The following is a 14,620-nucleotide window of genomic DNA, read 5'->3' as shown; positions in this document are numbered from 1 at the left end:
AATGCTCTTCTAGTTTGCTCTACTAGTTTGTTAAAAAAGGAAAGAATTATTACTTTGGCATGGCTTTTCCATGCTTTTCATGTCTTATGTGGCTCAAAAGTTTTAAATGATAGGTTGTAGAATGGTGCTGAGAATTCATGTTAGGTTGTAGGTCCTAGAATTTGATTTTTCCACTTTGGGGGGCAATATTTCTCTTATTTTAATCTCCTGTTGCCTCTCTGATTCTCCATTTCAAATATATTGTTACTTGCTTTTACTTTATCGCCCAACATATGGTTCATTTTTGTAGCGGTTCCTTGCGTCTTTGAAAAGCATTTCTGTAGTGTTGAGTGTAGTGCTGTGTGTTCTTGATTACGTTTGCTGTGTTGCTCAGATCTTAGAGCTCTCCTGAGTTTGGTCTATGAGATCTGTTAGGCACTGAGAGATGTTAAAATCCCTCCCTATGATTTTGATCAGTCTATTGTTTCTTTATATATTTTGAGTGTATGTTATTAGATGCATACACATTTTGAATTGTTTTATCCTGTTGCATTAAACTTTTAATATTTTCTGCCATTGGGTTGTTGTCTATCATGATTAAGCAAAGAAAAAAGATTTTGCTTGTTTTATAAGCACTTTTTGATATGAGGCTTTGAATCATTGCAATTTTGTTTTCCCTCTTTTTCCATTTAGGTTATCAGTTGATTGGGAGCCATTCTGGGGTGAAGCTTTGCAGGTGGACAAAGGTATTTGTTTTTATGAGCTTTTTGTGTGGCGATTATATGCAGTCAATGAATTTTACCATTTTAAAGGTATAATTTACATTTAATAAGGTGTAATGATTTTGAATGAATTTTTTAAATGAGTTTAGAAAATTTTTATGGATGTAAAAAACCCTTATCCATCAATCCAAAATAAAAACAGAGGCATGGATACATGGAACAGACTGATAGCTTGCTGTCAGAGAGGAGTGGGGCGGGGGGTACTGGATGAAAGAAAGTGAAGGGATTAGCCAAAGAATATATATGCATAACCCATAGACACAACAGTGTGGTGATGGCCAGAGGGAAGGGGAGGGGCAGGGGCTAGGTGGAGATGGGCAAAGGGGAGAAAACAGAGACATCAATAATAGTGTCAACAATAAAAATAAAGATTAAAAAAAAGATATAGACTATTTTCCTCACCCTGTAAGTTTACTTGTGCCTATTTCTAGTCAATACCCCCTCCTCCATAGCCAGGAAACAGTTGTTCTAGTTGCTTACTGCAATTTAATTTTGCCTTTTCTAGAATTTCATATGAATGAAATTATATAATGTGTAGTTTTTTTGCCAAGTAGCTTCTTAAACTCGACATGATGTATCCTAGATTTGTTCATGTTGTAGCGTGTATCAGTTCATTCCTTTCTGTTGCTGAGTACTATTCAGTGGCACGAACATACCAGGTTTTAGTGTGTTGGTAGACAGTTGGGTTGTTTTCCAGTTTTTGGCTATTAATGAATAAAACTGCTATGAACATTCTTGCACAGTGCTTTTTTGTGAACATATTTTTTAATTTCCTTGGGTGCATACGTAGGAGTGGGATTACTAGATATATATATTTAACTTTATAAGAAACTCCGATCTGTTTTCAGTGTGGTTGTACTGTTTTGTACTTGCACCAACAATTTATGAAAGTTCCAGTTGCTCCATATTCTCACCATCACGTGGTATTGCAGGTCTTTTTAGTTTTAGCCATTCTAGTGAGCCTGAAGTGGTACCATTGTGGTTTTAATTTGCACATTGCTGAGGACTGTTGATGACTAGGAGCATTTTTAAATGTGCATATTGGTCATTCATATTTGTGAAGTGTCTGTTCAGATCTTTTGCCCAAATTGTGTTACTTGACTTTATATTACTGATTTGTAGGAGTTCTTTATATATTGTGGATTTGAGTCTTTTGTCTGATGTGCATTGGGAATATTTTCTCTTAGTCTGTGGCTTCTTTTTTTATTTCCCTAATGGTATCTTTTAAAGTTTTTAATTTGAATAAAGTTCAATTTATCATTTTTTTCTTTTATGGGTAGTGCTTTTTGTATATTGTTGATGTAAGAATGTCTACACCTTTAGAGAATTTTTATAAAAATTTATTTGAGCCCAATAGAGGATATGCCTAGAAGCAAGAGCTCAACAGACTAAGAAAAATGCTTCCCAGAATGGCAGCTTCTTTGATGCATCTGGAATTAAGGAGGGAATTTAAGGAAGTTTTTGATTCATCTTGAATTAAATTTTGTGAATGCTGTAATGTACAGGTGAAGATTCGTTTCTTCCTGCCCCTCTGCCCTATGTATAGGGCCTGTTCAGGTGTTTTAGCACCATTTGTTGTAAAAGACTTTACTTACACCATTGAATTATTTTTAGGTCTTTGTAGAAAATCAGTCAACTGTTTATTGGTAGGCCTATTTAGACGTGTAATAAGCATCTTGAACTTAACATGTCAAAAACTGAATTTCCTGTTTCCTCTCCTAAATCTGTTCTCCTCTGTCTTCTCTTATCAATTAATGGCAACTATCCTTTCAGTTGCTCAGGTCAAAAACCCGGGAGCCCTTTTTATTCTTCTTCTTTTTTAACCCTCCCACATCTATTCCACCAGCAAATCTTTTCAAAATACACCCAGAATGCTACTACGTTTTACCAATTATACTGTTATACCTTGGTCCAAGTCACTGTACTATGTCCCTTTTATATTATTTCAGTGATCTCCTAACTGCCTTTCTGGGTCCCACTCTTGTCATCATCCTTTGTCTGTTTTCTACATAGCAGCCAGATATGTAAGGTCATGTCACTGCCACTCAGAACCTCCAGGGGTTCCCATCTCACTCAGAAGAAAAGCCTAAGTCCTCCAAGGCCCTGTGTGATCTCAGCCATACTCGCCTTCCTGCTGTTCCCTGAATGCACTGAGCCCAGAGTCCTCCCTGGCTTTCTGGTCCCTGTCCACTCTCTTAGATCTCTGCTTAGAGAGGCTTTTCCTTAACCACCTTCTATGAAATATCAACCTTCTCTCTATTCCCTTATGCTGCTTAGAATTTCTGCATTACGCTTACTACAACTTAATAGATGATATCCTTGTGTATTGTCTGTCTCCTCCCAGAGCCTACTTAGTATAGTTCTGACCCACTTGTTTAACCTTCATACATTGTGTCCTTCTCTTCCCCACCCTGATCTCCACCTGACCAAATCCTGCCCATCTGTGGACAACAGGAAACTCGCTGGGTATTTTAGCAAGAACAGATTATTTAATAAAGTAAATCAAGTAAATGCTTACCAAGCCATTGAAAGACCTGGGGTAGTGAAGGTCAAAGAGACTGCTTTGCTTTGAGAAAATCGAAAAGTGCTAGACTCACAGGACACTGCTTCAAGTGACCCGAGCTGCTGGCAACATTAAAGTGAATGTCTCCCAGGAGCTCCCTTGGAAGCTGCTGCAGACTGATGTTTGCTGTATGCCCTTGTGCCTGCCAGCTGCTGCCAGAGATGAATAATAGTTTCTCCTTTTTGTCTTCTAAATCTTTTTCTCTCATTGGTGGAGTCTAAATCAGAACCCTTCAGACAAGGGAATCTGAGAAATATGGTGTTAGGGTTACTAGCCTCTGCTTAGAAGGGCAGGCAGGGCTGAGTATTAACAGCACAGTCTACCTCTTTGGATGCTTAGATCTGTACACACACTTCTACCTGTATTTACATTTTCAAAGACTATTTTAAACAAAGCATTTGCTTCTGCCTAACCTGTTGCAACTATTACACATATAAAGGAAGATGTACACTCTCTGTCTTTAAAAGGGAGATTGCTCTTTTGAGATCCTAAGCGTGAATGATGAAATTATATGGTTAACTACCTCCACCCCATCTTATATAAAATAGTTGGAGGAGAGGGTGAATATATATATATCAAAGCAGGGAAGACATTATAGGTAGATACAGTTCTCCTCATATTTATACCAGGTCACCTGGTCATAGTTGGCATTTGTAACTGTTCTTCCACTAGCTAGGCCGTGTTTCTGTTGTGCTCCATCAGCACCTCACAGTACGATGCCTCCCTCCCAGGTGGGCAATCCAGCCTGTCACTGAAAAGTTTGAGGCCGTAGTGGCCCTGTTGCAGCCTCTCACTGCTGCGCGTGGGAGTACTCATGTATGCCCCAGAGGCCTCCTTGGTTCCTGGCAAAATGTTTGCTCCTGTGGTGAGGGGCTCGGAGGAGCCAGGGGATAGGCTTCACTAGCAAGAGCTGTGGAGGGTCCACTACTGTACCCTCCTCACAAGCTAACACGTTAGCCTGGCGGAGTTTCGTAGATGGTGGCAGAGGGCACGGACTCCTGGGTCAAAGACGAAGCCCAGGGACAGCTCGAGCCTCCTGTTCACCTTGATTCCTTCTCCTCCAAATGCTGGAAGGGGGACGTGCGGCTGAGCCCGGGGGAATGCTGGGTACACAGCGCTCTTACCTTGCAGCTGAGAAACTGTGAGCTTGGGAACCGCCTGACCTCATAAGAGGGGTGCTTGCACACCTGCCCGAACTATAACTGGGAGGGAGACGTTACCTTTTTTTTTTTTAACTTTTCAATTACAGTTAACATTCAGTGTTATTTAATATTAGTTTCCGGTGTACAGCGTAGTGGCCAGACAATTATATAATTTATGAAGTGATCCCCACCCCCCAGTAATTCTAGCACCCACCTTGCATCATACACAGTCATTACACTATTATTTATTGTATTCCCTATGCTGTATTTACATCCCCATGATTGTTTTTGTAACTACCAATTTGTACTTATTAATTCCTTCACCTTTTTGTTTTGTAACTACCAATTTGTACTTATTAATTCCTTCACCCAGCCCTCCAACCCCCATCCCATCTGGCAACCTTCCATTTATTCCCTGTACCTATGGGTCTGTTTCTGTTTTGTTTGTTCATTTTGTTCTTTAGATTCCACATATAAGTGAAATAATATGGTATTTGTCTTTCTCTGTCTGACTTATTTCACTTAGTATAATACCTTGTAGGTTCATCCATGTTGTTGCAAGTGGTAAGATTTCATTCTTTTTTATGTTAAGTAATATTCTGTTGCGTGTATCTTCTTTATCCAGTCATCTATTGATGGGTATTTGGGCTGCTTCCGTATCTTGGCTATTGTAAATAATGTTGCAGTGAACATAGGGGTGCATATATCTTTTTGAATTAGGTTTTTGAATTTCTTCAGGTATACCTAGAAATGGAAGTGCTGGGTCATAAGGTAGTTTCATTAATTTTTTGAGGAGCTTTCATACTGTTTTCCATAGTGGCTGCACCAATTTGCCGTCCGACCGACAGTGCACAAGGGTTCCCTTTTCTCCACATCCTCACCACTACTTGTTTTATTGATTTATTGATGGCAGCCACTCTGACAGGTGTGAGGTGGTGTCTCATTGTGGCTTTAATTTGAATTTTTCTGATGACTAGTGATGTTGAGCATCTTTTCATATGCAGACATTATTTTTATTATACTGGTCAGGAAACAGATCTGCTCTCTACACTAGAGAGATATACTCTCTCTTTCTTCCAAGGCTGTTTGTTCTACAGACATCCTTGAAAAGATGGTCTGGAACTAAAGCTGATCTAAGAGCCACACATGGCTTGTGGCTCCTGTATGGGGTAGTGCAGTTTTGGACCTTTTTACCATCTTTCTTAACTACCTAAAGCAGTGTTCCTTTTCCCCCCATAACAGGAAGTAGCTTTTTGACAATTTTTTGATTCCAAAGCACTTTTTCTGTATCTTTCAGAAAGCAGTTATCAGTTTCTTCCTCAGTATACAAATGTTATGCATACACCTTATTGCCCCTTTGGAATATATACATATATATATGTATATATATACTAGTGAAACCATTTCCAAAATCAAGATAATGAACATCAACCAAAATTTCCTTGTGTTTCTTTGTAATCCATCTATCTCTTTGCTCCTCACCCCAGGCAACTACTGACTTGCTTTCAGTCTCTGTATGTAAATTTGTATTTTCTATAATTTAATATATTCACGCATATGGGGTTTTTTGATCTGCCTTCCTTCATTTGGCATAATTATTTTGAGATTCATACATGTTTTGTGTGTATCAATACTTCATTTCTTGCTAAATATATTCTGCTGTATGGATATGCCAACAATTTGTTTATTCATCTGTTAATGGACATGCAGATTGTTTCTAGTTTTTTGCTGTTTTATATAAAGTCAATGCTCTGAACATTTATGCACAAGTCTTTGGACATAATACGCATTTTTCTTGGGTATACACTTTGGAGTACAATTGCTTAAGCATATGTTTAGCTTTAGTAGATCTTATATAAACAGTTTTCCAAAGTGGTTGAACTCTTATTTCAATTTTAACATTAGTTTTCAGTTAATTTCTTTGATTTTATAATTGTACCACTTTTTCCCCCTCAACAAAATTCTTGATTTCTAACCTTGACATAATTACTTATTGCCATTAACTTAAAACTTTGGTTCTTAAAGTGTGATCTGCATTCCCTTTGGGGCCCTGGAGGTCGAAACTATTTTTATAGTATTAGTGTAATGTTGTCTTTTTTTGCTGTGTAGACATTTGAACTAATAGTGCAAAAGCAATTGTGGGTAAATACGCTGACCCTTTAGTATGAAATAAGGCAGTGTACCATGCTGTACTAGTCGTCAAGGTTCATGTGCTCCCTGTTTTTTTTTAAATGCCAGTTTTTTGTAAGAATTACCTTGATGAAGTAGCAAAAATTATTAATTAAAAAAATCTCTGCTTTTGAATATCTACATTTTTAATGTTCTATATGAAGAATTGAAAGTATGCATAAGCACTTTCATTGCATACTAAGTATACAGTCTTCAGGAAAAGCACTTGTGCACTTATTTAAGTTGTAAGTTGCTGTTTTCATGGAATGTCATTTTTACATCAAAGAGCAACTATGGTTATTTAGACTTATTTATTTGGCAGGTGTTTTTTAAAAGATAAAGTGAGCCTGACATTTGGAGGAAACAAAGGAAAGTATTTGTTGCCAGTAATAAAATTTGAGCTTTAAAATGAAAATTAGAATTTTGGAAAACTTGTATTAGCTGCCTTAAGTTTGAAAGCCTCCCAATAATGATCATCAGATCAATTGTGATATTAAAAAGTGTTTTTTTAATGTTATACAATGAATATATTAATATTTGATAGATCTGCATAACTTAATAAACCAATATTTTTCAAATGATTAATGCATGATGTTATAAAATCAAATACAAAATACAAGGTAGGCAAGTAGATTTTGTAACAAAATGTGAGTTCATTAATATGGGTTCATATTGTACAATACAGGTAATCTTTATGCAACTACCACTTGTCAGATGTTGTAGTATTCACAATTTTCTGAAAAAGTTTAAAAAAATACTCCTTTTTTCTTAGCTTCATGTCTGTGTGAGGCCTATTTTGTCCATATAGCTTAACTGAAACAACATATCACAGTAGTTGGAATGCAAAAACTTATTTAAGAATCCAGCTATTTTATACTTTTTTGATTTTGAAAATATTTTTTATAAAACCGTGGTATTGTATTAATATGTATAGGCTTATAATTATCTTAAATGAAATAGTGTAAAAATATTTTATACTTTTTATGCTTCTAATACCATATATACACATATTGATTGATATAAACCACATAAAAGTTCTTTGTGCTCTTGATAATTTTTAGGAGGGAAAGTGCTTCTTTGTAGCTCCTTCTGTTCGTAGAATGCATCTCATTAAGCGTGTACATTCAAAATACGTTCTAAAGGTCTTTGGAATAAATTGTATACCTGTGTGATTATGGTAGTAATTTGATATTTGGTTAATATAGTTCAGTTTGAGTTTAAAGAATTTTAAAATTTTATTTTTCTTTTTTGAATAGGTTAAGCTTTTGTTTTTCCAGGTAAAAACTATAGATTTCTATAAAAAAGGTGTATACAGTGAAGTCAGAATCATTTTTTTCCCCCAGATCACTTAGCACAGAATTTGGTAAACATATGTTACATATCTAAAATCAAGATATTTACCTATCCAGAGAACTGCAGTAATCACCAAATGTTCTAAGGATTTTGTTATAATAAGCCAAAAATTGATCTAGGGCTGTTAGCTGTGACATTGAGTGTAAAAGCTCTTTGAGAACTAATAACATTTCACTAATGTGAGGAATTTTGCCTTAAGGCTTAGAGGTGAACATAATTAGTATAAATGATGCAGGAGTCCATTAACTGGGTAGCCCTCCATGAACCATGACTCCCAGTATTCACCCACTTGGTTAATTCTCTAGGCTTGGCAATGCGACCTGCTTTGGTTAATGGGATATCAGCAAGCACGATGCAAGCAGAGGCTTGATAAGTGCTTGCACATTGAGGCTTGTCCTCTTGGAATGTTTCCTCTGGGAACCCAGCTACTGTGCTCTCAGGAAGCCAGTGTAGATAGATTACTGGAGTGAAGGGGGGAGCAAGATGCCCTAGCTAGCTAGCATCAACTGTCAGAAATCTGAGTGAGGTCTTCTTGGTGTATAGCCCCAGCCAAACTCTGTCTGAATATAGCTGCATGAGGGACTTCAGCGCACACCACAGGGAATGGAAAAACCATTGAGCTGAACCACAGAATTCACAGAGAAAATAATATGTGTGTCATATTAAGCCGCTGAGTTTTGGGGCAGTGTACCCACCTGAACCAGATGATCTTGGCTACCTATAATAAAGTGTTCACGGTTTGCTGCTGATTTGGTAGGAGTGGCAGGAAAACAGTCATAGTGAAGAATAGTAAAGCTTGAACTGTGGAAAGCCCTGAGCTGAACCGAAGCAGCTCACATGGTATAAATAGGGATTTAGATGAGAATGCTGAGGGAAGCACAGGAAGTGTGATTTTTATTTCTATTCTCAGTCCTGTGTCAAGGAGTATTTTTGCCAGAAAGATTGAGGAGGGCCTGGCAAGCAATTCTGCTAAGTGCTTTGTGGCTTTGCTATCTTTCTTTTCTTTTTAAAAGTATATCTTCATTGATTTCAGAGAGAGGAAAGGAGAGGGAGAGAGATAGATAGAAACATCAATGATGAGAGAGTCATTGATCAAGCCCACAACCTGGGCATGTGCCCTGACCAGGAATCGAACCCCAATTGCCTGGATCCTAGGTCAACGCTCAACCACTGAGCCACGCCCGGCCGGGCTGCTATCTTTATTTTCTAAACCTGGGATCATTTGAATGGAATACTGGAGAGTAGAGATTCTTTCAGCCAGAAAACCATGACTCTAAGGATTCTGATGGAGAAGGACTTGCCTATTTGATGGTCACTTAACTTAATTGATAATCTGTTTTCCTGACCTTACCATTGCAGTGTTCTAGTCTAGAAAATAAATATGACATATTTATCATAAATATGCATATATATGTATAGCTCATATGTAACATATCTAGTATGTACATATGCACAGGAACAGCATATATATAGCATATATTATATATGATACAGCACTTTTACTTTTCATGGTGGAAGTTAACAGGGATATGAGGGAGGCCTACCCTCATTGAATTTATAATTTAGCTTGATGAAAAGGGTCCCTCTTCTGTTTTTACTTTGTATGCCTTTTCCTGTTTCCCTCTACCCAGCCCCAAATAAAACTCCAATAAACTCAAACCCAGATCAGAAATTGATTTGATAGTAGCCATTTTATATCCTTCCTGATTTTCTGTCTACTTGTTAGTCTATCTATTTCTTAGAAAGGAGTGTTGAAGACTCCAACTCTAATTGTGAATTTGCTCATTTCTCATTTCAGTTCTATCAGTTTTTGCCTCATGTACTTTGAGGTTCTGATATCAGGTACAGACACATTTAGGATTGTTAATGTCTTCTTGGTGAATCTACCCTTTATCATTATGTATTGTCCCCCTTTTCTTGTGGTGAGAGTCCTCGAAATTTACATTATCTGTATGAATATAGCCATCCCAGCTTTCTTTTCATTAGTGTTTGCATACCATACTTTTCCCCATCCTTTTGCTTTAACTTCCTTTAGCATTTTTCTTGGAGCAGGTTTGCTGGCAGTGAGTTCTCTTAGTTTTTCTTCACCTGAGAATGTCTGTGTTTTGCTTTCATTCTATGTTTTTGCTGCATAAAGAATTGTTTTTCAGAGGGAATGGGGGGGGAGAGAGAGAGAGAGAGAGAGAGAGAGAAACATCGATGTGATAGAGACACGTCTATTGGTTGCCCCCCGCATGTGCCCTGACCGGGGATGGGGATGGAGCCTGCACCCCAGGTATGTGCCTTTGGGGGTAATGGAACCTGGGACCCTTCAGTTTGAGGGCTGACACTACCCACTGAGCCAAACTGGCTAGGGTGTATTTACCCTTTTTGAGATCTTTATTTCTCCATATGCCTTTAGGGTACTGTCTGGTGTTCATTTCTCCTGGAAGGACTTGAGTATTTCTTGCAGATCAAGTCTAGTAGTCAGGAGCTACCTCAGCTTTTGTTTATCTGGGAAGGTCTTGATTTCTCCGTCACTTTTGAAGGACAGTTTTGCTAGATACAGATTTCTTGGTTGATAGTTCTTTTCTTTTCTTTCTTTTTTAGCACTCAATATATTGGTCCATTATGTTCTGGCCTCCAAAGTTTTGGTGAGAAATTTGTAGATAATCTTATTGATGACCCCTTGTATGTGATGATTCACTTTTTTTTCGCCACTTTCAAGATTTGATCTTTGTCTTTGTCTTTTGAGAATTTGATTATAATTTTCTGGTGCGGGTCTCTTTGATTTCATCTTACTTGGAGTTTGTTGAGCTTCTTGGCTATTTATATTGATGTTTATTATCAAATATGGGAAGTTTTCAGTTATTATTTCTTCATGTATTTTCTCTGCCCCTTTTTCTCTTCTCCTTCCTTGACACTCATGATGCGCTTGTTCCACTTGATGATGCCCCTTGGGTTGGATGGGCTCTCTGCTTTTCTTCATTCTTTTTTCTTTCTGCTCCTCATTCTCAATAATTTCCACGGTGTTATCTTCATGTTCACTGATTCTTGTGCAAACTCAAATATGCCTCTGAATTCCTCTAGTGAATTTTTAAATTTCAATTATTATATTTTTCTTCTCCAGAATTTCTTTTTGTTTTTTATTAAGGCTTTTTATCTCTTTTTTAATATTTCCATTTTGTTCACACATCATTTTCTCAACTTTCTCCACACCTTCCTTTAGTTCTTTTTTTAAAATTCTTTTTTTAATTCTCACCCAAAGATATTTTTTCCATTGCTTTTCAGAGAGAGTGGAAGGGAGGGGTGGGGGAAGGGAGAGAAACATTGATGTGAGAGAGATTTTGGCAACCATTGATTGGTTGCCTCCTGCCTGCTCTCTGACCAGGGCCAGGGATCAAGCCTGCAACCGAGGTACATGCCCTTGGCCAAAATCAAACCCAGAACCCTCCAGTCCGCAGGCCAATTCTCTAATCACTGACCCAAACTGGCTAGGGCTTCCTTTAGTTCTTTGAGCATCTTTTTTTTTTTTTAAATATATCTTTATGGATTTCAGAGAGAGGAAAGGAGAGGGAGAGAGAGATAGAAACATCAATGACGAGAGAGTCATTGATTGGCTGCCTCCTGCACTTCCCCGACTGGGGATGGAGCCTGCAACCCGGGCATGTGCCCTGACTGGGAATTGAACCCTAATTGCCTGGATCCTAGGTCAACACTGAACTGCTGAGCCACGCCTGGCTGGGCTCTTTGAGCATCGCGAGGATAGTTGTTGTTTTTTAAGTCTGTCTGATATATCTACCATAAAGTGTTTTTCAGGGACAGATTCTATAGAAATTTTTTTTTTCCTTTGAAGGGCTATACTTTTCTGTGTTTTATTTTCTATGCCTTGTGATTTTGTTGTTGTTGTTGAACACTGAACATTTGAACCTGGTAATATGATAACTCTTCCCCAGAATTTTTGTTTTTTGTTATTTTTTGTTTTATTATTGTATGCTGTTTTTGTACTGAGGATCAGGCTGAGTTGTAAACCTAATGTTTTCTTATGTTTTATTCTGAACCTTTCCTTGGGCATGTACTGTCACTTTTTATTTTTCCCCAAATATGCAGTTGTTTTTGAATGTCCTGGTTTTTAATGTGGGGCTCCCGAAAGGGGAAAAACAAAAAGTAAAGGGCAATTAAATCTCTTGGAAGTCACTTCAGCAGGAGGGGGCTGGGCTTGCAAAAATGGGAGGAGGTGCAGCAATGTCTGCCCACCTCTTTGTCTGTACCTCTGTAATTAGAAGCAGCAATCAGGATTCAGAGCACAGATCCTCAGTATTTGGAGGATGGGTCATTTTTACTTACCCTATCTCCCACAAGCTGTGTGCAAGCTGTTCCAGGAAGAGGTGCACAGCTGCCTCCTGTGGCTGCTGGTGGTGTATGGGTAGTTCCTACTGGGCTGAGAGCTGTAATTGACAGAAGTAAACCATCTAGGCCTTTCCCTGGAAGTTACAAATCTTCAACAGACCCCAGAGTTTCAAAACAGTTATATCAGACAGATTCTCCAGTGCAGTTGTTGTCTAGTGGGCAAAGATTCCTGGTGCTTTCTGCTCTTCCCATCTTCATCACATCCTCCTTGTGTTTGTTGTTTTTTTAAGAGTTTAATCAGCTTGGAATTTATTTTGCTCTACAGTATGAAAAAAGTACTCAAGTCAAGAGTGAGCAGACTTTTTTAGGTTTGTGGGTCATACGGTCTGTGCTGCAGCTTCTCAGCTCTGCCATTGTAGCACAAAAGCAGCCATAGACGAAGCTTTACTTGCAGTCACGGAGAGTGGACTGGATTTGATGCATAGGCTGTATGTAGTGTCTTGACCTCGGCACTGAGCTCTTCATCCCTGTCAAAAATTGAAGAGTCTGAAATTTTACCGTACTTGAAAGCTAACGAGTTAGCCTGTCACAGTTTCATGGATAGTGGCAGAGGATAAGGACAGTTTATTACTTATAATAATAGCAGTAGCCAGAATATCATCATTTTCTCTGGTTCCTGAGCCCCAGCTCCAATGAAGCAGCACTGTGGGGACCAGATTCCTCCTCTACATACATTATAGGAGAGGACCCCCACACTTGGGGAATATGAATCTTTTATAATTGGAAATAATTTGGCTTGGCCTTTGCCTTCGAGGGACACATCTTTATTATACTGGACAGGAAGCATAGCTCTCATTTTGCTGCAGAAGGAGACACTGTCTTCCAAGGCTATTCACTATACAAACTTTTTTGAAAAGAGAGTCTAGAATAAAGGCAGTCAGTGCCTCTTGTTGCAAGACATTCAGAGAGAACCCACTGAGAAAAGTATGCCTCCATTCCTTTCCCCGTACCCCTGTTTCCAAATTGATGTGCACAGAGCTTGCCTAGCGATGGCGTCTTATCTTCACTCATTGTGACTCGGCTGGGCTACAGTTGTATTTTCTCAGGCTCTTATTTAACCTCGAGGATAAGAATTCATGGATTATTGAATCTGAGGCTATCTATATTTCCCCCCTAGATTCATAACATGAATTCTAAGCATGTGTTGCTCTCCAGTCTTCTCCTTTTCCACTTTGATCATCCACTCATTTCCAGATGTGGGAGCACTTCCTTTGAAAATGTAATGTCTGAGGACTTCTGGTTTGGACAAGATGGCATAAACTCTTTTCTCCCTGCTTCTTCCTGAGATGCACAACTCTAAACCATGGAAAACACAAGGAGCAACCAAATAAGAACTCTGAAAGGCAGTAAGAGGAAACCTGGCTGGTTTGGGACCTAGGATGGGAGGAGCAAGAGAGCAGCAGGATATCTTACATCTCCCACTTAAAGAAGAAGGCAACTCTGACCCCAAGTGTCCTGATCCATAATCTTGCAACAGATGGCCACCCAGGTTGGCTCATTTTTCCCCAGTATAGAATGGGAATCCCTTCGACAAGACCAGGCGAGCCCAGTACTACTGGCAGAGGGATTTGAGAGCCCCACTAACAACAAGCAGTTGGGCAAGTGCTCCCCTTTCCTGCTAGACCTGCAATTCCCCTCTCTTCCCAAAAGATACCAGGGTGGCCAAGTGAAAGTGGAATGATAAAGATCCCCCCCACTCTGTTCCTGTAACAAGTGACCTGGCATGAGAAATGCTCTGCTTTCCTGCTGGGCCTGAGGCTTCCGTCCTTCACTGAGCATGGTGACTGGATAGCACTGGCAAGAGGCGTCCCAGCACAGGAAGTGGCCCAGCCAGGGAAGTCTCTTTGTCCTTGTGGCCTGAGACTCCCTTCTCCCACTCAGAGTTACTGGGGCTTCCAGGGGCCATTGCCAGGGTGACTCTGCCACACAAGTAGCCTGCCCTAGGAAGCCTGCTGGCGAGACTCACTTCTCCACTGAGAGAAACCTCACCACCACCACTGTGATTGGGTCATCCTGGGAAAACCCCTTCTACCCTCTCAAATGGCACCAGCAGAGACCAGTGGGAGCCCAAGCAATATTACACTACAAACATTCTGAAAATTTGAACTCCCCTTGGAACCACAGCACTTAAAAGTACTTCAGAACCTGCATGCTCAACCTAAACCAAGTGATTGCCTGCTAAAATAAAAGAATTAAGTAGAATCTAGTGTCTTCTAGACAAATGTCTAGGATGCAGTAAAAAT

At 39.2% G+C, this 14,620-nt stretch overlaps 1 protein-coding gene across 1 annotated transcript in view; it reads left to right on the top strand.

Annotated features, from left to right (window-relative positions):
* LOC107546685 (S-adenosyl-L-methionine-dependent tRNA 4-demethylwyosine synthase TYW1) overlaps positions 1–14,620 on the top strand; it is a 115,645-nt gene that overhangs the window by 32,573 nt on the left and 68,452 nt on the right. Inside the window, exon 9 of the mRNA XM_016225138.2 lies at positions 673–725. Within this exon, the coding sequence (XP_016080624.2) occupies positions 673–725 (53 nt within the window). The remainder of the gene's footprint in view (positions 1–672; positions 726–14,620) is intronic.

Source organism: Miniopterus natalensis, chromosome 3, assembly GCF_054644295.1.
Source record: "Miniopterus natalensis isolate mMinNat1 chromosome 3, mMinNat1.hap1, whole genome shotgun sequence".
Lineage (NCBI taxonomy): Eukaryota > Metazoa > Chordata > Mammalia > Chiroptera > Miniopteridae > Miniopterus > Miniopterus natalensis.
The sequence above is the reverse complement of the archived record's forward strand: the minus strand, read 5'-3'. Positions and strand labels throughout refer to the sequence as shown.